This window comes from Falco peregrinus, chromosome 16, assembly GCF_023634155.1.
Source record: "Falco peregrinus isolate bFalPer1 chromosome 16, bFalPer1.pri, whole genome shotgun sequence".
NCBI classification, from domain to species: Eukaryota; Metazoa; Chordata; class Aves; order Falconiformes; family Falconidae; genus Falco; species Falco peregrinus.
Window position 1 is genome coordinate 7,220,860 of NC_073736.1, and position 24,245 is coordinate 7,245,104.

General features: G+C 44.0%; 1 protein-coding gene across 2 annotated transcripts; it reads left to right on the forward strand.

Moving 5' to 3' along the window:
* Positions 1-477: 477 nt before the first annotated feature.
* CTTNBP2NL (CTTNBP2 N-terminal like) lies at positions 478-23,992 on the forward strand. Of its 2 annotated transcripts, none has more exons than XM_055819834.1 (5): positions 478-610; positions 5,912-6,019; positions 16,404-16,634; positions 18,984-19,091; positions 19,874-23,992. In XM_055819834.1, the coding sequence occupies exons 2-5, from the start codon at positions 5,921-5,923 to the stop codon at positions 21,353-21,355; spliced, it is 1,920 nt and encodes a 639-aa protein (XP_055675809.1). In that variant the 5' UTR covers positions 478-610; positions 5,912-5,920; the 3' UTR covers positions 21,356-23,992. The 2 variants fall into 2 exon arrangements, with proteins under 2 accessions (XP_055675809.1, XP_055675810.1); XM_055819835.1 differs by having other exon boundaries at positions 607-708.
* The last annotated feature ends 253 nt before the right edge of the window (positions 23,993-24,245 follow it).

A 24,245-nucleotide genomic window follows, 5' to 3' on the forward strand; every position in this document is an offset into this window, starting at 1 on the left:
AGAGGTGGCAGGCCAGAACTGCTGCGAGGGGCACTGGCCTGCCCCGGGGCCCAGAACCAGTGTGAGGGGAGCCGGGCCCAGAACCGGTACGCGGGACACTGTCCCGCCCGGGAACACCCAGCCTGGCCTGAGCCGCTGTTTGGGGGCACCGCCCCTCACCCAGCTCCGGCCTCTGCGGGGTCCCGCTCACTGCGCTACCCGCCCGGGCTCCGGACTCGGCGGCCGTACCGGACCGGGCCCCGCCCACGGCCGCGACGCCCCCGCGACGCGACGCCCCCTCCCCTCCCCTCCCATCCCATCCCATCCCGCGGCGGAAGTGACGCGCCAATCACAGCCGCCCGCTCGCCCCGCCGCCGCCGCCGCGAACAAAAGGGATTTTCAGCCCCCGCCCCGCCCTCCTCGCCCCGGTTCCGCCGTCTGATTGGCGGCCGCTGCCGCCGGCGGCCGGGCCCCGCCCCCGCCCCGCCTCCCCGGCGGCGCATTGGGCCGCGGGTGTGCCCGGCAGCGGCTCTGATTGGTAGCGGCACCGTCCCTCAGCGGGCGGGTGCGAAGGGGCGGGGCGGCTGAATGGGGACCGGAGCGGCGCGGTAGTGGCGGCGACGCGGGCCAGGTCGGTGGGGTGGTCGGTGGGGCTCCGCTCCGTGCGGCCCGGTCCGGCCCAGACCCGGCGTTGCCCCGGCCCCTGCCCCCGCGGGTGGGCCGCGGCAGGTGCGGGGCGGCCCAGCCCCGCGGCCGGCGGGAGCTCAGAGGGGCGGTGGCGGGGCCGGGCCGAGCCCTGCTGCGGGCGGGGGCGGCCGGAAGCCGGGAGGGGCGGTACTGGGGGGCGCGGCGGCTGGGGGCAGCGGAGAGGCCGGGAGGCGGTACCGGGAGCTCGGCGTGGCTGCCCGGGGCCGGGCCGGGCCTGGCCGGGTGGGCGCTGCCGTGGGGCGAGGGCAGGCAAAGCGCCGGGGTCGGTCCCTGCTCCCCCGCGCCCGCCCCGGGACCCCGGCCTGGCCCCGCGGCGGCGCCGGGCGCTGAGGGGGAGGCCCGGGGTCCGCGCTGCCGCGGCAGTCGCCCTGGGCTGCGGCCGGCTCCGGGCGGCGTTTCCCTTTGTTCGCGGCGGTTGTAGCGGCCCGTTGCCGCCCGGGACCGGCCCCTGCCAGCCCTTCTCCGGGCAGTCGGTGCCCCGGGCCGGGTGGGCAGTGACGGGCAGGGCAGCGCTGCCGGGGGACTCGTGGCTGGAGGAGCCCCCGGCCCGGAGCCCGCTGGGCTGTGAGGGGGCCTGAGGGGCGAGGCCGGGGTGCCCGGCGGTGTGGGGGCCAGGGCAGCCAGGGGATCCGTTTAACTGGCTTGCAGGGAGCTACAGTTGGCACACGGTGGCTGTTCAAGGGCTTCAGCCATGTTTTGAACGTTAATTGTATGGAGTTGCTTCATCCAGAGCAGTGCTTGGCGAAATAATGGGGTGAGGAGGGTCTGGGGGGGCACATGCCCTTATCGCCTTTTATTTCTAAGCTATTGTGGTGGCAGATTTAACCACTGCTCATTTTAACCCAGTTCTCGGCAGTTCTGATGCAATGCCAGGTGACATTGTGGATGCACAATTATAAAGCGTATGTTAGCTTTTTTATTATATAAACATGTGTAATTACTTTAACAACTCAAACATCACGCTATACATGCAGCAGCATTTTTAAAAACTTGTCTATCAAGAGTTTTCAAACTAGTCATTTAGTTTCTCATATGAATGCGATTACATGACTGCCCATGCAGGCTCTTGGAAAATACCAGTTCCTCTTCAGGGACAAGACAAGAAAAAATACAAAAGAAGCAAATTCAGGATTATAGACATAGAGGCATTGTTGCATTGGCGTAGCTGTAACCACAGCTTTTGAAAGGAAAGGCCCTCCTTCAGAGGAAAAAAGGAATGACAAGCTATGTTCTTCCTGGTATTTAAAAAAAAAAAAAAGTACAAGAGTTTTTAGCCAAGTGCTTGCAGAGCATCTTGACGCTTCCACTTGACAAAGTCCCCTGCCAGAGCCTCGGGCTGTGCACTACGCCTGCCCTTTGCTTAGTGCCCACTGCGCAGGGGCTCAGTCCTTCGCTCAGGGTGTTGAGTGAAGTTTGCTGGCGCTGTTGGCTAACTCGGTTCGTGCTTATATGTATGTGAGCCCAAGCGAAATGTAACCTCTAATGGTTTCATAATCATCGTAGTGTGATTCAGGGCGCGGAGGAGCTGCCATGGACTAGAAACTTATTGCTTTTGTTCCTGAAGTGGCACATGCCAAAGATAACTTACCCTGGCTGGTTAGCTTGCGTGGTTGTACACGCGCTTAAGCTGGTCCTGATATTTATTTTCAGTTAAATGCTGGGAAGTAGCTTTCTAAGAGAAGAGTTCTGTATCTTTCAAGGATAGGTGTCAGTCTCCTGAGGAGACTTTTTAATGGTCCGTAGCTGAAAGGAAGCTTACCTTTAGGCAACCAGTAAGTAATTATCTTTGTTTATGCTCCAAATCTTTGTTTATTGTCCAAAAATGGTTGGTATATCTCAGACTCACGGAAAATATTTATACCGTCAGACTAAATAACAAGGTCCTTGCGGTTTGTGGTCTCTGTGATTGGACTCTTCAGCATATTTCACTGACTGTAAAGGGGTAATGTGCCCTGGGTATTTCTAGATCTTGTTTCTAGTGCTGTGAAACTCTATCTGTTGAGTAAAGGTTTTGAAATAATGGATCAGGTTCCCCAGCTGATGACTACCTGTCTGTTTGGTAGAATGGGACTGTCTGCAAGGGGGAAAACTGGGTAATTGAATAGGGTTGGTGTGATCTTTTATTAAAAAGTTGGACGAGGGAAGGCACAGGGACGTGTAACTGGAAAGCAGTCCTGGAAAGGTCAACTCAGGAGCCTGTGACACTGGAGGGCCAGGAAGGGATTTGAATTTGGATAGAGGAGGAGCTGCTCACATACGTGCTCGTTAGCTGTTTCATCCAGAGATGCTTTTTGTTCTTGTAAAATAGTAATGTAAAATGAATAGAGCTTTTTGCCCCATTTTTCAGCTCCCTAGTATTGAGTGGCCCTAAAAGGGAGCGCTTGGGATGGTGATGGGTTCAGCATAACAAGTGTGCTCTACTGCATTAAAAAGTTCCTTGTAAGTCAGTGCAGAATCCAAGTGCAGTTTTGTGCAGTGTTTTTAGGGCAGTAACTTTATTTGCAGCATCTGCTCCCAGTCGGTCACTTCAGCAGCACGGGATAACCTGTGCAAACAGAGCAGTGAAAGGGCTGCAACAGCAGCAGGTTGCACACAAGGAAGCCAAGGCTGTGCTGCTTATATATCTTTAATATTACTTTTTGTTATGTAAATGATTGCTGTGCAAACTGTCTCCTGCATTTTATTTCTGTAGGTACTTTTACCCGTATATTTTAGGACAAGGCTTGTTTATATTATTAAGCTGATTAAAGACTATAGCCATAGAGGCATGTTAAGAATAGCATGGCTTATTTCTTAACACTGTGAAGTACAGATCACAATGCGAGTATTTAGAATATAGAATAGAAGTTATTACTGCCCAGACTAACAGCTTTAAAATACCAAACTGCAGTTGGTAGTAGCTGTCTTTGGGTTAAAAGTGTGCCATTCGGTGGCTAATGGAGAGATTCAGCTGCACGCTTCCATGTCATCTCTTTTTAAGAGAAGAGCACAGGCGCAGTCACATCGAAAGTCCGCATTCAAAATTTACTGTCCTGGGGTAACGGAGTTAGATGTTACACTTTGTTCTGAGATCTCAAGGAAAAATTCTCCTTTTTAGTGCTGGCTTGTAATGCCACAAAACTAATACAACTTGATGAGTATCTGGCAAAAAAAAGTTGTTGCTATTTCCTGTCAGTACTGATTCAGTCTTAGTACCTGCAAATTTAGTCTGAGCAAGGGCTGAGGTGATTTTGAAAATAAGCTATGCATCCCCTGAGCCTATGTTCCAGACTGAAAACCTGCCCAGGGAGGTGATGCAGCTCAGGCTTCAGTACCAGCATAAGCATGGTAAATGTTAAAAGCTAAAACCAGGACCCCTCTTTTCTCACCCTGTATGGCTACTTACGTTTTAGCATTAATTTGCTGCTTCTCGTGTACTCTCCCTTTTTCTATAAGATGAACAAGTTGTAAATCGCACTCCTTCCATGTGGTCTCAGCTAGCCAGGCTCCCCGTGGTGACAGAACCATCAGCAGATGTACCTGAAACTGAGGGAGATGGTCAGGTTCACATCCTGGACAAATCTCTGTAGAGGTCTGTCGGCTGATCGCAAAGTGCAGCTCTTGCTGAACTGTGGCCAGTGCTGCCCTGGCCCGATGAAATGTGATTTGAGTCAATATAGTGAGTTTCCTAAATCACACTTTTCTGTCAAGTCTTGATCAGGCTTTTTTGAAATTATGACAGATATGAATGGGTTTGCCAAACACTCTGCTCCTGTGTTTTCCTCTTGAATGTTGATGGATCTGCAGTAGGGAATATAAATGCAATGCTGACAGATTCATGGTGTCTGGTTAAATTGGCTTTGGAACAGCCATAGTACCCCAGTCATAGTTTCTTCCACTGAGGGGTCCTGGAGCAGCTTGTGTCAGTAGTAAAGCGAGCCAGAAGAGTCTGTAAGAAACGTTACTGCTTTGTGGAATTTCATGTAAAACACTGTGTGAAGCAAGAGCGTGACTGCGTGATAAGAAACGTGCCTGCTTAGCACAGGGGGCACAAAGTAGATTCTGATTTCTCTTGCTGTGTGAAGGCTACCTGCTCCACTCTGTAAGCAGAACTTTCTGTTCCCAGCACCTGGAAAACTGCTTTGGCATAACAAGATGGAACTTGCATTTGTGCGTAATTCTCCAAGGCACAGTTATGCAAATCAGTTGTAAAGTAACAGTGACTTCAGAAAAATTAGCGTTGAGTCGAATGTTTTAGCTGGATAGACTTCTTCAGTAAAGGTTAACCCTTTATCATTTGCCACCAGTGAAGTGGAATTTGGTATCTCAGCTTCTTCATGCTGTAGCATTTTCTGATTGATAGAGAGTGGTAAAAGACGGATTTGACTTGAACCCAGAAAAGTCTATTTGTTGTGCAAAGCACGAGACTGTGTCAACGGGTATATTTGTATCAGAGACAAGGATTTAGTCTGTGAAATTATTTCCATCATTAACAAAGTAATTAATAAAAAGGCTTGTCACTAGACAGTGTTAGTTAAGTGTATCAGCAAAGATGCGGGGGGGGGGGGGAAGCTTTTTATACGTGCAGTTCAGATGATGGATCTTTGTTTTATGTGGGCAGTAAAATTCTATTTAATAAATGATGGTGATATTGAAACACTTTGAAAGAATAGTGATTAAATGAGTGTTTTTTGTGGCATTGATTTTTTTTTTAAAGCGGTTTGGGCCTGTTCCATTAGTAATGCCTAATGGCATTCCTAGGAAATGCATCACAGCTCCGTAATGTTAACTTTGCCGTTTAAGTTTGTCTCGGTGGCCCAGCTTGGACTGCATTCATCACGGCGCTTCAGTCTTTTTTCAGTGATGTTTGCAGCTGTGTGATCCAGATGTGTAATTTACAGTAGCATGGCTCTTAAATATCTGTGTTTTTCCCTCTCCTCTTAACTTTGGCTACTTCTTGGTGAATGTTATGCTGTCATATTAGCCCGTACATTCTGCCTGCACCATCTGGGTGTGCATATGTTCATGACCCCTTGGGGAAAAGGTGAAAAATGCATCTTCTGCAGCTGGTCTTGGAAGTTGAAGAGAAAATGTTCCCCTTGTATATTGTCCCCTTTCCCCCCAGGGCAATTTGGAGTCCAAAAAACTAGACGCTGCAATTAAATGGAGATGGTATGTCATAGCTTAGAATACCAGTTTTAATGTACAAAGAAATACCTAGTAAACTATGTTCCATTCTTTTCAGGTTTTCAGGATGAATCTGGAAAAACTCAGCAAACCAGAACTACTGACGCTGTTTAGCATTCTTGAGGGAGAATTGGAAGCAAGAGATCTTGTCATAGAAGCTTTAAAGGTATGTTGTAAGTACCATGATAAGAGACAAAAATGACGACAGTACTGCTATAGGTTCTGCAATGCACTTGGCATCCAAAGTGGCAAAGATTTATTACTGGTTCAGAATACCATCTTAATATCAGTAGTATTAGATAATAAATGCTGTGTATCATTCTATGTCTTGGAACTCATTATGGAAAGCTGGCTGCCAGAAGCATTTCGGTGTTGAATTACGGTGTTATGCATGTGCTTTCGCCCTTTCTGATAAAGAAGTGAATGTTTCTGCTATTGTGAGAAATGTAAAAGTTCTATCAGACTGACTTTGTTGGTTTTGTTCTTCTTTAGCAAGGAGGGGTTCTTAAAGCAGAAACTGTCCTCTCCAGGAAGGGATTGCGAATTACTCTTTGTCACGCTGAGGAAAAAAACATGCGTGGCTTTGTATCGTACTAAGCCAACGTAAGCTCGCACTGCCACTGGGAGCAGTGACCTGCATGATCAGCTACTTATTCTTTCCCTTTGCTGGCACAAGTGTCACCTTCCAGTGAGGTAGATATGAGCTCAAACTAACCCATCAAAAAAGTTAGTTTCAACCCATCAGTGCAGCTGACATCATGGTTGTGTGAGCACATGTGATGGGCCAAGGCAGGGAGAGGTGCTGGAGCAAGCAGGATCTCTTCTTGCAGGGATAGCTCATGCTGCAGGAGGACTGGCCAAAGTGATGCCGGTGTATGTGGTGCTAGCCCTCTGCTTCTGCTTCCCTTCAGGTGGTGTGGGCTGTGGTACGCTGTGGCCAGTTTGGTGTCTTAATGTTGAGCCTAGAAAATACTTAAAAAATGTGTAGTCCATGTGTTAATACTGCGCCTTTTGAAGGATGCCTAGGTGGCACTCAACCTCAGTTAGATGGAAAAAAAAATTGGTATACATGATGCAAGGGGTCAATTTTTTGAAGAAGTGAGTTGTGACAGGGTTGAATATTGAAGGTGTTTTCATGCTGATCTGTCACTGCTCATAATGTTTAAACTTCCAGCTGTTTCAGAAGAGGAACGGCAGCTTGCAGGCCTGGGAGCTGCAGGGACTTGGTTTTCCAGCAAAAGCTTCTGTAGCTTGATTCCAAATACAAACACCCTTTGGGGGTGCAGAGTGAGATCCACCTACAAAACAGTTGGGATGCTTATGTGTTTGTTGTTAATTGTTTTTGCATTTAGACGGTCTTTTCATTTTGGAGGAATATTGTTACCCTCTCAAAACAATTGATAGTGGAAGGCTTGGCTCCTCCCTTGGAACAGGCTTGCAAATTTCTCCTCTGTCCTGGGATCAGTCTTCTAGTTCTGTCTGGTCAGTGTGTTACCAAAACAAGCACCACTTTAACATCGCAGCGTGAAATGCATGTAATGGAGCACAGAGAGACCAAGGGGAAGGAACGCAGCCACTCAATTTCCAAAATCTTTTTATTGTGTACCTTCCAGTAGCGTAAAGCAATTATCTTTTCTGTTAAAATTAAACCTGCAGTTCCCTCTTGCATGAGGAGATTAATATGGTTAGAATACCCTTTGACATCATTTGTCAAGCACTCATAACTGAGAAGAAATCAAATGAAATTGTAACCCGTACTTGATAATTAAGTGGTATAAAATACCAAGCTAATCAAAGGTTAGTGCTATTTTCCCCTTCTTCTGTAAGGGATACGCTGCAGTGTTTCATCTTAAGAATGCAAGGAAAGCTGAAAGTAATAGGAAGGGACAGTAAAAGCTTCACGTGGGAGCTGGCTCTTTCTGCCCACAGCCCTGCCTTCCGAGCACAACCACAGGGGAAGTTAAACCCCTCCAGAACTGGCCTGTGTTTGCAGCAGATGGTGGGATGGTGCAGGTCCCCAGCTGTGCTGTTACTCGGGTCCAAAAGCTGCGTTCAGCTGTGCCGCAGCTCAGGTCCGGCTTCCTGCTGCAGAAGGCTTGCATTGCCCTTTTGATATGTGGGAGGAAAAAAGCCATGTAATGACTTAATCTGGTGGCTGGGCAGAGTTTCAGAAGCAGAAAACTCCGTGCTTTGCTTTGTCTATTTATTTGGGATATACAGTTAGAGAAATTCTGGCCTTACTGTGCTTTTCTTTTTGTTTACTGATAGTAACTGTGGTAACAGCTTTACAGTGTTGCACCAGCTGAAATAGTTTGGTTGTGTGTGACTGTAATTAAAGGAAAACCCACCTTGATAATCCATTTACTCATGTTTTTATACATATAAAAATGCTGCCTTGAAGGAAAAGCCCTCTAAGGCTGAATTAAAGATTAAAACTCTGCGAGCAATTAGTTTGACTTGCATGTGACAAACTGAGCTGTAACTCACACCGAGAAGGGTCAAAACATCCAGGGCTGGTGGGAGCGCTGGCTGCTCCACGCACAGAGGATTCATCTGCCTGTGGTCTCGCAGCTGTCTCTGTTCCTTGATTGTTACCAACAATGTATTCTGCCTCTGCAGATTCCTTTGGAGGCATGATAGTTTTATATTAAGGGCACGTACATGTTAGAAAGAGGTGGAGTGGGACCTGTACTTCGTAGAGGATTCCACGATCCTTAACGGTAACAGTGTTTTTCTCCAGCAGTTCCCTTAGACACGTAGATGTCTGGTTAAAAATCAGACGTTTATCTGCCCTTTTACTTCCCATACAGTAAGAAAACTGCATTTCCCCTTGCAGGCTAATTTGACTATCAATTCAAATTTAAATGCTTCTGAACTCTCTGGATGTCTGAGGCAGATCCTTTAGTACGTTATAGGAAAGAACAAACACAGGCAGACAAAGAGTACCTTAGCCTGTGAAACTGTAATTTGATGATAGCGCAGTCTGCAATAATTGATATTCCTGCATGCTTAGACAAAAACATTTAGCATCTGGCATTTAGTAGAGAATATCCATGTGTGCAGATGACAAAGCCTAAAATAGTTTTCTTCTCCCTCGTGGTATCAGGCCACTTGTTGGCTGGCACTGGCCCTCTGTCTCACTGTGTCAAAATCAAGCTGCTGAGCCTGGCTTTCCGGAGACTGCTTGCTTAATTTGTTCTTTTACTTTCCTCCCTTCTCTTCACGTCCCCTCCCCGAATCTTTACCCTTTCTTCCTTGCTTCGTGTTCTCCCTGGGTATCTCTTTGCATGCTGCCTGGAGGCAGCACCCCTCCTCTGCCTGCTGGGATAAAGGGTTTAACTCCTGAGGTTTATTCATCTGGTGCTGAGATTCATATTATAAAGAACAGTTGCCAGGTCATCTTTTTGATGCATCTAGCATATTATGACCTGCCCTTGCTGACTTCTGTACTTCACTTTTTTTTTTTTTTTTTTTTTTATGGTTTACTGGTGGTTTTTTTTTCCCCTTGTGTATTGTTTTCAGTTGAGTGGTGGGTGTTTGTGATGGGGACTATCATCTCTCCCTGTGCATTTGCAGTGGGCCTGGTCTTGAATTTTGATGTCCACTTCAAATTGCAATCTTACTTTCATGCATACACAAGATACTAGTATAAAGGATTAAGTGAACAAATTTACTGTATTCAAAATACTCATTTCCAGTGCTTCAGTTTGCTTCCTCTATTTTGAAACCTCTTTGAAAAAAAACTTTTTTTTTGCCTGAAAGTAGCTTCCTGTCCACTACATAAATCTTAATGTTCTCCTCAGAACAGACCTTAAGTCTCACTTCTTATTGTGCTCCTTTTCCTGTAGTTATAATCTTAAGTCATCCCCAAAAACAGATGCTGTCAGAGAGTTGCATAGTATTAAGGGCTATGTTCTCAGTTCCTATTGTCATGTAGAAAGGATTGTGTGCGTGAACCACAGGTTAGTCTTCTGAAATAGCACACCAGGAGTGGAAACAATCCAGTGTTTAAATGGGTCTCTATCACTGTGTTAGAGCACTTTGTTTCCTGCCCCCTGCTCTTTAAATGAGGATTTTCCATACATTAGGAATGAAGTTCTGTTTACTTTTAGAAAACAGGATACAGCTTTCTGGCATATTCTTTTATGTTAATAAGGCCTTAGGCAATTTACACTGGAATAGAAGCTATCTATTTTGTGTTAATGGCTGGGAGCTGGTATTCATTGCTTTGCTTCTGAATTCAGTGATTCATTCTCTAAAGCAGTATTAATACATTGCAAAATTAAGTGTTCCTTCGTTAGTGGATTTAGAAATTAAGTTTACAGTGGAGTTTCAAAAACTAAGTCTACCACTTGTTTAATAAAAAAAAGTTCAGTAATATAAAACCTTATTGCAGATGCTAGTAAATCTTTCACAGATGGGACAAAGTGGGCTTTTGCATCACTTACAAAGCAGCTTAGAGCTAGCAGTGTTCCCATGGGTGCTGTGCTGTTGGAATGCAGGCTTTTCTTACAGCTTTTCTTGCAAGTTTGGGGAATTTCTTGTTTATTTCTTGCTTGAAGCTGCACTGTTTGCCTGTATCTTTTGAAAGGCTGGTTCTCTTCACCTTCTCAGTACCCAGATGGGTGCTGAACGAGGAGCAGAGAGGTGTGGGAATGACTTCCTTGCTGGAGTGGCTCCAGCTCTGAGTTTCAGCCATCCGGGTGTTGTCAGGCTCCCTGTTTTAACAGTGCAGTTCGTGAGCACGGTACAGTCCCAGGCCATGGTCTCAAGTGTGCTGGGAGCTGCACATGGCCATGTTGGGATGTGTACTATCCGTGCTACGCACCAGAAGTTCCCAGGGAAAGAAGCTGCAGTTTTGTGCTGCTTGATGTTCCCTAAGAACATTTCTTATATTTTTCAAAGCTGATAACAAGTCTTATGTGGGCATATCTGGGTAGCTCTCGTTTATCTGGTTTGTTCACGTGATATAATGATGGCAATTAGGATGGTTACCGTATTTAAGCAATGTAATTCCTGCTGTGTGGTTCTCTGCTAGACATTGCTTCAGAGCTGGAGCTGAAGTGAGACTCACAATCCCACTCCAGCATTTTGACATTTATTTTTGTGCAGAGCAAAGTGATCCCCACCCCCATTTCCCTTCTCTGTGTCAGTGATTGCTGTGACCTCAGCTTGTCTTTATTCCCAATATCTGTCTCTGGGGAGAGAAGCTAATAAGGAAGTTCAAGGCAGTAAGAAGCTATTTAAAGATTATACCACTCTCTGTAACATAAAGGAGGAACTTCTGTGCATATTATTACTGGAGAACTGCATACGCAGTAGCTGCAGCTAATTAACAGTGTGTTTGTGTTGTGCTGAGGGTTAAAACCTGAACTGTAAAATTACAGGCAAAAATAATACTTTGCTTTGTGTCCAAAAAAATACTTGAAACTAGTCTTGGAAATTCCCCGTTTGATGTTCCAGTAAAACAAGTTGTAAAGATTATTGAAGGCAGAGAGAAAATGCTGTCACATAAACAAGGTTTCAGTAAAAGGAAATATTTTATTAAAAAAAGATTACACAAACAGGTTATGGGAAACATCCATCCCAAAAGAGTCTACAAATCCCAAGAGGGAACAGTAGCTTTTCCCTAGCAAAGTGAAGCCTTTGCTTTGCCTGCTTGCATGGAAACATCTCTTCAGGTGTGTCAGATACTGCTTCTGCTCCGTAAAATCAGAATTGCCTCTTTTCAAACAGACTGGCACTGGTCAATTACCCTAACCAGAGCTAAAAGCCAGCCAGTTTAAAGTGGTACCCTCTCTGCATAAGTCTAATCTTTCTGATGGTTAGTTTTGTTTTTAAGAATAGTTAACATGCGTAGCTGGTTCCTTTTTTGAAGAGCAGCAGCCCAAGTTTAAATGTTATCTTTTTTCCTGTTTGGGAGGACAATTTGATAGTCTTCAAAATTGCTGAATCGTCCATTTAGCTGCTTTTGGGGTTTGAATGTTTTGATAGGAAATTCCTAAGTCCACATATTTGAGACAATACAGGTGGAGGTACTAAATCAGAAGATCTTGTAATTGCAGAAGATTGCATCTTCTTTCATAGCACAGTTGATGCTGGAAGTATGCACATCGTCCCTGGTTTTCCAGATGAAATTTTCCATTCCTGAGTTAACAATGCTTTTTGTAACCCTATTTCCTTGTTATTGAAACTTGATTTCCTGTGCATTTATGTGTTTTAATAGGTTGATACTGGGATCCAAGTTGATTTTTTTTTCCACTTTAGGCTCACTAATAGAGTATTTCTCTTCCATCAAGTTGCCTATGTTTTGAAAGTTGAACAAAAACTGTGTTTAAGACTGAATTCCAGTTCAGACAGCAAAAAATCAAAACTGTTGGAGGTGTTTATAAGTGACCTCCAGCAACAGCAGAAGTTGAGTTGAAGCATCAGTGAAGAGCATAAGCCATGGGAGAAGTCACTTACGTATGTGACAGTTCTCAATACCTGTATAAAATAAGCCGTGTAGATTATGACACTGTGACTTAATTTTAGAAGAGCTGTCCCCATCACTTTAGTGACAGAGGTGGCTGCTTGGAGGGACCCGTGGCACAGAGGTATCACGGGCAGCAGACTTGAAAAATCCCTATTTGCATTTCCAAGTGCCTGGTGCCCCAGATGGCAAAGCACTGGACTCTTTTTGTAAACTAGATGGGTAGGATGAAGGATGACCTGTTTAAGACTTTTCCTCGTCTAGACAACTTTTAATTAATGTTTATGCTCTGCTGGCTACTGCAGAAGAATAGCTGGACTTCAGAAAGCTATTAATGTTATGATAGCCTCATCTGTTTGTCATGCTAGTTCAGGAAAATACTTAATTGCACAAAGTAGCAAGGAAGAACTCATTGTTCTTTCTCGGACAGGAAACAAACCACCCCACTGAATTCAACAGGGTTCAGAGCCCGGTGCTGCAGGAGCAGGGGAAGAGCATGGCTTTTGTCACACCTTCAGTAATGCAAAAAATCGAAGGTTATCAGCAGTGGGGTGACATTGATGCCAGTTCTTTAAGCTTTTATTAGAAAGAGCTTGCCCAGAAGTAAACTTCTCAAGTGACCCTCCCATTTGCTTACATGGATAAAGTGCTGGTGCCCTTCTGACAGGGTTTCTCCCTTGTTTTCTGGGCAGCAGTAGAGTGACCGGCCCTGGGGTGGGATGGGTTTAAGGGAAGAATGGCTTATCTGTCAAAGCAGTTAGGCCAGCTGGATGAACATCCCAATTTGTAAATACAAACCTTTAAATGCTTGGGTCACTTAGGAATTCTGTACGCACTTATAGTGAGTTTTGGCAGAGTCATTTTTATAAATTCTTCAGAATAACTGAAGATTCCCTGCCTCTCAAAAAAAAAAAAAAAAAAAAAGCAGCCAGTAGTTTTTCCTGTGATTCATTAGACCAGGCACTGGCTCATTATCTGGGGCCACCCACCCATTTCCAGGGCTGATCTTTTCCTTCCTTCCTTTTTTTTTTTTTTTTTTTTTTTTTTAATGTATCAAGTTAGAACAATATCTTAAGCTTTGATCAAAGTTATCCACCATTCCTGGTGGATATTAACGGTAAAGAGGGAGGTGTATTTGTGAGTGTGGGCTGTTCCTCTGTGTTTGTTTACTGCAGGGGTTAAAATACAGCTCCAAACCAGTATCATAGAATGAATGTCCCTAACTGGGTTTGGTCATGTAGGAGATATGGAAAGAAAAGTACTTTGTTATGGGGTTTTTATGCATCTTGTCAAGGTACTGCATACACTTCTCTCTTTGAGAGTAGAGATTGACTTCTACTAATATTTTTTTTTTGTGCTAATCACATGGTTGCATCTTAGAATATAGGCCAGACAAGCAAATTTCATCAGCAAATACGCACATTATGTGAGTAAAGCAAAGCTTTATTATCAGTCCTCTGACCTGTACAGCTCAGTTACAGCAGTCTGCTTGCCTGTTTCAGTGTATCGGCAACAACTGGTGCATGGGGTGATGTCTAGAGCATCACTGTGGCTCTTGTATGCTTGAGGGAAGTGTTTGCGTTTTCAGTACTTTGCATTTTTAGTTTACTGGGACATCAGAAAACAGCCTTTCCAATAAATACTGGCTTCCAAGGCATCTTTCCAATTTAGTCAGCCTCAGTCTTTCCTACCTAAAAGATGTGCTCAAGCACTCCCATAAGAAATGGGTAACACTTTGCCATTGAGAGTTTGCCATTCTTGTTAGCCAAAGGGATTTCAGAAGAAGCATGCAGTGACTGGCACAGTTTTGCTCTGTATTCAAAGTAGATTGCTTGTTTTCCACCCTGCGACAGCTGAATGCCATTTCACAGCATCAGCAGAGTCAGGGCTTTGTGGAGCTTGAGCCGAGAGCCTTTCACCCACTCGGAAGAGCTACCGTGTTTAATGTGGAATGGCTTACTTCCTGTTTATGCTCATAGGGATGCCCAGATGTGAGCAGAGCATACACAGAAAGCTGAACCACACCTGGTGACCACAGGCAGCATTGGTTTGGAGCAGTCTCTGGAGGCAAAAACATGTCGTGTGTGCTCTGTCAAGTAACGTGCAGCTAGTATCACAGCTTTCCTCTGTAGGTTGAGCATGCTTTGCTAGTTAAACATGCTAAAGTATGCTTGAAATTAAGCTCCTTTAAAGGTGACGGCACATTTTGGTTGAAGGTGCTGGAGCTCACTCCTGCATTTCAGAGAAAGGTGTTGTAGGTGACTCGTCCAGAGGAAAGCCCTCTTTCTCAGTGGCCTCACTAGAATGTGCCTATGCAGAACAATATGTCATCACTTGCACACTCTAGTATGAATTACCTCTTAAGGACTGGTTACCATGACTGTAATGAATCAAGAAGAGTCCAAATTTAAACCTCAGATTTGGAAGAGTGCATCAGCTCTGCTGTGCATGGGCTTGTGCTGTCAGTGATCGACACTGGAACAAAACACTGTCACAGGCTTTCACAAATGCATAGCATTTAGCCTGTAACCATTTCAGTTGAAATTGGTGATTAAATTTCTTGGAACCAAGATAGATCAGCTCTGAGGACTCTTTTGAATCCAGGCCTGGTTTCCCTCTTACGTCTTTTTTGCATGGATATCTGTTTTCATATGGTTTCTTATCATGGTGGTGAACATGTAGAAAAATATCTGTGTGTTTATGAAGTTCAGTTTTGTTTTTTAGAACTTCATGGGAGTGATTCAGTAGGATGAGGCTGTTGGTATCCTAAAAAACACATTTCCAGCTGGAACGGCTGATTCTAAACACTGTAGATGGTAAAGCCTAGTTTCCTTAATTCTTACATATCATCAATAGAAACCTAATCATTCTTATCTTTGTTCTTGAGAAACTAAACCTTGTTTAGTCTGGATGGGAACATTAAGGATTTTTATTAACAATTTATGGATTTATAGGCTATTGCAAGAACTAAACTCTTTAATTGCTCAACATGAAATTCTTTGGTGGTGACATAGTCAAGGAAGCCACACAACAGTAAATGATTAAATCTTCTGTTGAGCAAGAGTTGATACTTACATTCCACAACGGTGTGAAAGGAAAGAAGGTAAGTCATGGACATAGATGGCAGGTTGCTGTAGTATGAGGATATTAGACTGATTATATTGTGGAGATGCTGTGTTTTCAAGCAAGACTTTCCTTTGTTTCTAGTTTGTTTGGGGCCACTTGGTTAAAAGACACTGTTAACCGCAGGGTCAATGAGGAATTAATCGAGCACATGCTTCATGTAACTGCCTACAAATAGTATGCATTTGCTTGTGTTCCAGCTGTGGAAATGGAAGGGCTTTTGCAAATTTTTTCAAGATTTGAGTATCTTACCTGGAAGGCAGGTGACTTGTAGGAGCGGTTGTGAAGAGGGGGGACATCCGTCAGTGCAGCGCCAGTTCAGCCTGTGAGAGCTAGGTCACTTGCATGTATTTGACCTGTCTAGATTTTATTGTCTCTTATTAGGGGGAAAACATCAACTTTTGCCCATATAAGATGTATTAATGAGCATTTTTATTAGCTTGGAGCCTAGCTGAAACCTTAAAGGTTAACTGTTTCGAAATCCCTTCTGATGATAGAAGGATTATTGTCCTCACCATACACTTAATTTTTCATAGTCTTAACTTACTCAATTGGAGTCTGCTGTTAGAGGAATAGTACGTGCACCTAGTAAGTGGAAAAACATGAGGTTGGTCTCCTTGTTGTTGCTCTGATCAGAAATGGCAAGGGCTAGGTGGGCTTTGGAGATCACACAGGTGACATGGACTGCCCTGCTGTTCAGCAGGTAGATCACTTTAACTAATTACTGGCTCATGTCTGTTAACCAGGGACCTTTGATGTGACACTTGTGAGTTTTTCATGTCTGAATGCTCTTACTCTTACAGCAGATAACAGGATATGAATCGGACTGTGTTCAGATCTCTTTATTTCTAAATGGAAAACTGGGGAAGGGGAATATTGACTACAAGGTACTTTTTTCTTTAGCTAGTTTTCTATTTTAAGTATATTGAAATGCAAATTTGTTTTTGTATTGCAGGCCCAGCATAGAGACACGTTCCTTGAAGAACGCTATGGGAAGTACAACATCAGTGATCCATTAATGGCTCTGCAGAGAGATTTTGAGACCCTGAAAGAGGGAAATCGTGGTGAAAAGCAACCAGTATGCTCCAATCCATTATCTATTTTGAAAGTGGTGATGAAACATTGCAAGAATATGCAGGAAAGAATGTTATCCCAACTAGCCGCTGCAGAAAGCAGGCACAGAAAGGTAGGTTTTGCTTCAGCTTCAAATGAGATATGCAGAAGTTAACATGTTATCAAAACACAACTATTAACTTCAGCAGAAACACACCTTGAATGTTGGTAACTGAAAGGACTTTGCACTTTTGTTTAAACTTCTTACTCAGTACAGTACACCTGGTAAGCTTATTAATGGTAATTCCAAAATTGGAAATACACAGAAGATGTTTTTGTTAGTTCCTTTTTTGTATGTCCTAGCTTATTTACAGCTGGAAGGTATAGTGCTTACCAAAATGTTAGAAAGGATTTCTGGAAGAATGGACTCTCAGCAGACACGTCGCTGTTCTGCCTGTGACTTGTTCTCTGTGATTGTTGAAGAGCTGGTACCAGGTAGTTATGAGGCTGCACCTCCTTGTGCTTTCCTAAGGAAGTATGGCATCACCAAAACTATTTTTCACACTATTTGGCCTCTTTAATAAAGCCCCTATTACTATTCTTCATATAATAGCTTTAATGTATATTGACAGCAATGAAGTGCTTGGTCCACGTGTCAGACTGTGTGCTCCCACAGAGGTTTGCTTCTCTGGTATACATACCGTGGTGTGCTAGAGGAGCATGAAGCCACACACAAGTCTGAGAACAAGAGTCTACTGAACTCTGCTTCTTGGAGTCTTGCTACAACGTACTGTCTTTATGTAACTAGTTAGCTTTTGAAAAAAGAAAGCATTTACATGTTGTTGTCCTGCAGTAAATGTAAGCAAGTCAAAATGATGGAATGTATTTGTCCCTGCTCTGTAGCCAGGGCAGAGAATAGTTGCCCAAGAGTGTATCACTGGAATCTGCGACTGGGAGGAGCTCTCTGGAACATCCCTGCAGTCACCTGCGTTGCAGCACTCTATATTAACCTCTTTGCATACTTCTTTTCTACCTTAAAAAACAATTGGGATTTTTGCTTTTACTTGCATCACCGGCAGACTGAGGTGGTGCCGTTATGCGGGTGGCTAGAAGCTCTCTTTTACAATGTCAGATCTGGGTGTACTTTTGGCTAGTGCCTGTGCTTGGGCCAATACCATCCTGTATTTTTTCAAGTATGTCACTCTTGCTTTGATGAAAACTTACTAAATCATGTACAAAAATCTCAAATACAAGTAGTCATGTTCTGTTTCTAATCAAAAGGTTCAAAGTTGAACCCTCAGTTTCATTGCTCATCAGCATGTGGTTAAAGTTTATTTTCCCATAATCTGGTTTGATGGGGATAAGGTAGAGCAAGTTCCTTTCAGTCTGAACAAATCTGAAGCATTTCTGTTGCAGAAACCTTACTATGACGTAAGCAGCCAACTTGACTTTACATCACAGGCACCATGCTTGGAGTGGGCAGCTGGAGTTACCTTCAGCTTTTGGTTACTGGAAGTAACACCAAGGCTGTGTGTGTCACTTCCCAGCCAAGTGTCTAGCTAAATCAAGCTATTAAAGCCAGATACTTTCTTCCCCTTCTCCTTCTGTCCTTCCTGTCTCCTTCTGTAAAAAGTTTCCTTGTGCAGTTAAAGATATTAAAGCGTTGTTTGGAAGCTTAAATTTTGGAAAGAGTGAGGAGCTGCTAATTTCATGATGAGCATGTGTTGGGAGAGCCTAGAGTTTTGGTGGTGAGATACGGCAGAGTCTCTTGGAAGTTTGTATTCTGGCTTTTTTGTTGAGTTAATAGAATTTCAATTATTCATGTAATTCAGCGTTAAAGCTGAAGGAGCTCCTTAACTGGGTCATTATGGCAAGCAGTTTCATTTCAAGAGCTCATCGTGTTCTTAAGTGGAAGACAAATTAATGTTCTTTAAAATAAACTTTGCACTGCAGTCCTCAAATCCCTTGTAAGAAACTGGGGGAGAAGCCTGTATGCAAGTTACTGCTGAAACCGTAGTGAGGATTGTCTTGTTTTAATTGTTAGTGCCCTGTGTCTCCTGGATGCAGTGCCTCTCATCCTGCTGTGGTTTATATTGATGGTCCTGCCAGGAAATTCTGATGAGGGCACTGTACAATCGAGGATGGATAACATGAATTTTCAAGACTTTTGCAGTTTGAAGGAAAAGTATGCAATTTAGCTTTTTAATATAAAATGAAGATACAACCAGTGTGAGGTTTTCTTAACTTCTTTCACAAACTGACTCAACTATACCAAATAATAACATAGTATTGTAGCTTGTCCAAAAGCTGCTTTTGTGTTTGGTTTGGTTTGGGGTTTTTTTTTTTGAGTTGAACTCAGATGTCTGAGGCTGCGGTGATTGCTCTCCCATGTCATTTGGCTTTGGACCATGTGTGAAGGTGCTGAACTCTCCCTGCCTGTAAGTGTGCCTGGGTGTCAGGGTGACCCGTGTTTATTTGGCAGGTGATACTGGACCTGGAGGAGGAGAGACAGCGGCACGCCCAGGACACAGCGGAGGGGGATGATGTCACCTACATGCTGGAGAAGGAGCGGGAGCGGCTCACCCAGCAGGTATGCTTTGGTAGCTGGTAATCACCCAGCCCACCGAAACCCCAGGCTCCTGGGTGGTGACCTCAGTAGTGATGTCTAATTGCACCTTCATGTTGAAAGAGTCGTAGGGACCTCCCGCCTCTGTAAGGCACATCATATCTATATGAAAAACAACTGTAATTTTTCAGTGTTTTGGTAGCTGAGCAATGCTAAAAGCTATTAATAAGCAATCAAACACTTTGAAATCTTACTTCAGCCTGAAATCTGAGAAGTTCCCAAGAACAGGGCTGCACTTAATGATAGGGCTCTCTAGTACTCAAAATTTAGAATTAGTCACGAAAGATCTCCTGGGTGTGTTATTCAGAGATGATGATAAATATTTGAGCTTTCTGTTACTCAAGTGCTGTAGACTTTATTAAACATGCATAATACATTGGCGTTTTTAAGTCTAAATGCCTTTAAACGGCAAACAGACAAAGCAGTAAATGAGGTGGAAGGAAGCCTTGCTTGTTCAATCAGCGCATGGCAGACTGGGTGTGTATCTCACTAAAGGTCAATTGCGTTTCGTACCTGATAAAACTACTAGTAAATAATAATAATTCTTAATACGTGCAGCCTGAGTCTTTGCAAGACTGTCTTGCTGATACCTGGGGCAAGAGCCTCTTTCTTAGCTGTTGCTATCTTTTACTGTGTAATTTCTCCAAGATGTGTAGTAACCCCATTCGTTTTTGGGGCATTACACTTCATTTACTTTCAGGAGGTTTTGTGGTTCCCTTCCAGTCTTTTCTGTTCTTTTCTTTCAGTTGGAGTTTGAAAAATCCCAAGTGAAAAAGTTTGAAAAAGAACAGAAGAAGCTGTCAAGCCAGTTGGAGGAGGAAAGGGCACGTCACAAGCAACTGTCTTCCATGCTTGTAGTGGAGTGCAAGAAAGCCACTGCCAAAGCAGCTGAAGAGGGACAGAAGACAGCAGAACTGAGTTTGAAATTGGAAAAAGAGAAGAGTAAGGTGAGTAAACTGGAAGAGGAGCTGGCATCCAAGAGGAAGCGGGGTTTACAGATGGAAGCACAAGTAGAAAAGCAGCTCTCGGAGTTTGACATTGAAAGGGAACAACTGAAAGCCAAGTTGAACAGAGAAGAAAACCGTACAAAAGCACTTAAAGAAGAGGTGGAATGTCTGAAGAAAGCTCTGAAAGAGCTGGAGGTTTCTTGCCAGGAGCACAGTCCTACCGAGCCTTTGCAGCCAAGCCCCTCGGTGACATCCAGAGGTGTTGCAACTGATGGTCCCACAGTGAAGTCTGTGTCTTGCCAGACTGAGTGTCTGCAGGCAGACGGAGCAAATCCTGCCAGCACCAGCAAAGCTGTACACGCTGTGTTTCCCAGCCCTACTACACCTACTCATTCCTATGCAAAATCCAATGGTCATTGTGATACAGATGTGCAGACAGGTAGTGAGCTACTACAGACAAATGCAGCAGAGAGCCAAGTTCAAAAGGAGAAATCTGCTGGTGCAGCCTCAGAAAACGCAGTTGAGAATGGAAGCTCTCCTGTCAGAACAGAGTCACCAGTGCATCTGATGTCCCAGCTCCCTTCTGGTGGGGTCTCCCTGTCTCCCAGCAGCACAGCTGCCTCCTCTTTAACCCCTTCTCCCTGCTCCTCACCAGTTCTGACTAAACGCTTAGTGGGAGCTTCAGCAAGCAGCCCTGGTTACCAGTCATCCTACCAGGTGGGGATCAATCAGCGTTTCCATGCAGCTCGGCACAAGTTTCAGTCTCAAGCTGAACAGGACCATCAGTCAAGTGGTCTGCAGAGCCCACCGTCACGGGATTTGTCTCCTACTCTAGCAGATAACTCTGCCGCCAAGCAGTTGGCCCGCAATACAGTCACTCAGGTCCTTTCCAGATTTACCAGCCAGCAGGGACCTATCAAGCCTGTCTCCCCTAACAGCTCACCTTTTGGCACGGACTATCGAAATCTGGCAAATGCTGTGAGCCCCAAAACCGAATCTGGTCACTCCTCAAGCCCTGGTAAGGTTTCCAGTCCACTGAGCCCATTGTCTCCTGGAATCAAGTCACCAACCATTCCTAGAGCAGAAAGAGGGAACCCTCCACCCATTCCTCCAAAGAAGCCCGGCCTCGCTCAGTCACCTGCTGCTCCTACTCCACTAACCAAAACCTCTTCCCAGGGATCCTCTCTGGGTGCCCCCATGGACGTGGCAAGTAGCTGCTCTAACAATGCTGTAGTGTCAAATGGCAAAGACATTGAGATACTCCTGCCAACCAGCAGCTAGTCTCCAGAAAATGTGAATGTGACATTCCATGGCTTAGCATCCTAGAGCTAAGACGCTGTTTTTCCACTCCATGTTATTTATTTCCATAGTAGCAGATTCTGTCTGTATAAAGCATTTAGTATATTTTTTTCCTCTTTTAATAGGTAGGAAAATATTTTTGTTTATGAAGAAACCTTAACTACAGCTATACAGTAGCCTCAAAATGTCTCATGGTAACAGTCAAATCGTTAGAGATAACAAGAACCATAATCATGTGGTGGGACCTAACTATCAAACTCTAATGGGACTGAAATGCTACTTTTAAATTATGCAGAAGTAACTTTTGCAGACTTTTTACTCCAGATGAACATTTTATAAAAAGTGCCTGAACTAAGCCTGCAATATGAATGTGATTCTCTGAAAAAGGTGAGGAGGGGGACCATCTAGCTGCAGAAACAAATTATTCTGTGAGTCCTGAATGTTGAAACCAACACTGTTTTGCTTTTTAATTCTTTCCATTTGCTGAAATAAGTTAGCAAATGTGCTACGAATTCTGCAAGGTGACCACCAGACTGGTGCAGCCAGCCACACTTTGTCCTTTAGGACGTAGCTTCTAGCTGTTTGAGGAAGCACAACATAAATTTATTGGGGTAAAATTTAACCATAATACAAACCAGATAACTTTCCTCTCAGTATTCGTTGTCCATGTTGTTCTTGCTTTCCTGTAACAGATTCTGCAGAGACGCCTGTGTGCTTTAAATGGCTAAACTCTGGTTTCTGGTGTGTCACCTTGAATTTTCAAGCTCTTCAAGCATTCTACTGTTGTGTATAGAACTTCTGAGAAAAGGATCTTGCTATTACTTGACAAAGATCAATTACTTGAAAAAAAAAAAAAAAAACCAAAACACTAGTCCATATGATACAGGTTTTTTGCAACAGTAACATGGGATCATCTATAAACAAAAGCAATAATTTTGTTCCTCATCTCTATCTGTTGTCCAGCTGACTTGGATTTTACCCACTAGTTAGCTATGGGATCTTGTTTCCTTGGCTGCAAATATGGAGCAAACCATTACTGTCGTGTGATTGAATATGTATATATGTGTAAGTAGTTTCACACACATACGTGCTATAAACACACAGTGTATTAAGAGAATCTTTATCTATTCTTGATGTTCTGCCTAATATGAAGAAAATGTGGGAATTCATTGAGTTTAAAAAAATCACTTGGGAATTGCCTAAGTTGAGGCACATCAGGTGTGTGAAAATTATTTGTGCCCAAGAGGGGAGAAGCGACAGATTCTGGCACAGAAACGTTTGCTGCAAGAAGCGCAGCGCTCGCTGCAGACGTGCTGCGTGTGCTGCCCATCGTATGGCGGCACAGCACAGTTGGTCTTCTGAGTCACTGTGGCGAGAAATACAAGACAAACGCACCACGGATCAGTGGCAGAGGCTGAGAACACAACCCTGAGTTAATTATCTTGGGTGTTGTATGTGAACTGATCCTAAATTTAGAAACTGGACCTGCTGCTCAGTGTTGTTCAATGTTCAGCAGTTCCCTCTGCAGCAGCATCACGTTTACACAGAGCACAGCTTCCCACTGCCAGAGACGCTTTCTCCTTTGTTTTTCAATATTTAATTAGACAAAATACATCCACCTTTATTGTAGGAAAGATCCCTGCAGCAGCTGGGAGGGTGCACTACTGTACATGACCTGATAGGTTCCTTCTTGCTTTGAGTCTTGTTTGGGAGGACATCAGAGCACTTGTGCTGCTTTGAAGTGGCTGTTGTCTGAAGTGACCCTGCTGTTCCCTCCCCCACAGCCATGGCAGGTATTTAGACTAGAACAAGAGGTTTTTACAGACCTTTTAGTAGCCTTTTAAATTGTGGTATTATGTGCTATTATTCCTAATCCAGTGGAATGGGCTGTGTACTAACAGTACAGTAGGGAGACAGAGGCAGCCTAGAGATAAATGGGCGGTGACTTGTTTGGAAGCACATTTATTACTGTTTTAACCTTTTTAGTATCCACAGCAGATTTTTCCTCTTGATGAGAGTAATTGTAAAAACTGATGGGCGGGTGGATTTTGGCCCATGTATCACTTCCAATTCAAAAGTGAGGCTTTTGTATACACTGCTTTAATGTGTTTCTTTGCTTTTACATTAATCTAAATAGTATTATCCCCTTTCTTTATCAATAGCTCTATATAGAGAGATATACTATGATGAAGCCTATTAGGAAATGCACTGAGTACTGTTTCTTCTGAAATATAATATGGGAAGGGGGTATGCAAAAGAATGTATTTTTGCTAGTAGCCTATCTTCTGAGAGAAACTTAAGCACAAGATATTAAAATGGATCCAACTAATTCAGTAAGACATTTAGAGTTAGTATTTAACTGTTGATGTAGATTCTGTGTGGAAGCAACTAAATATTTCTTCTATAACTCACATCTGTTATAAGCAGACATTGTTGCAGAGTTTGTCACTGGCTAATGGAGTATAATGAAGTGCAAAATGTATACACTAGTATTAATTCATTAACACTTGTAAATTTGTAAAGCCAAATGTACCGAGCTGAAGTCTTTAATCATTTTTATAGCTGATGGCATTAAACATGTTAAACATTCATATTATCAATAAAGGATTTTATTTTTCAGATGTGCAAATTGCTTAAGAAAGTGTTTGGAGTCAGGACCGCGCGTGGATCGAGGCTGCTAGGAGGAACCAGTCCGGGTGGTGGTAGCTGGGCATCACTGTTCATGTGGAAACTGAAGCTTTAATGCTCCCTCTGAAATGTCAGAAGAAAGCCGGTTTCTTTGGAGCACGCTAGATAATGAGCCGTTGCGCCTGGCTGCTGTCTGGGCTGTATGGCTTGTCCACCTCCCCCCACCTGACACTGGTGCTGTTGC

Excerpts from the sequence above, each read along its gene's own strand:
- CTTNBP2NL (XM_055819834.1), top strand. The coding sequence starts at position 5,921 with ATGAATCTGGAAAAACTCAGCAAACCAGAACTACTGACGCTGTTTAGC. Across the intron at positions 6,020-16,403 it reads TTGTCATAGAAGCTTTAAAG|GCCCAGCATAGAGACACGTT; the intron begins GTATGTTGTAAG and ends TTTGTATTGCAG. Across the intron at positions 16,635-18,983 it reads CAGAAAGCAGGCACAGAAAG|GTGATACTGGACCTGGAGGA; the intron begins GTAGGTTTTGCT and ends TTTATTTGGCAG.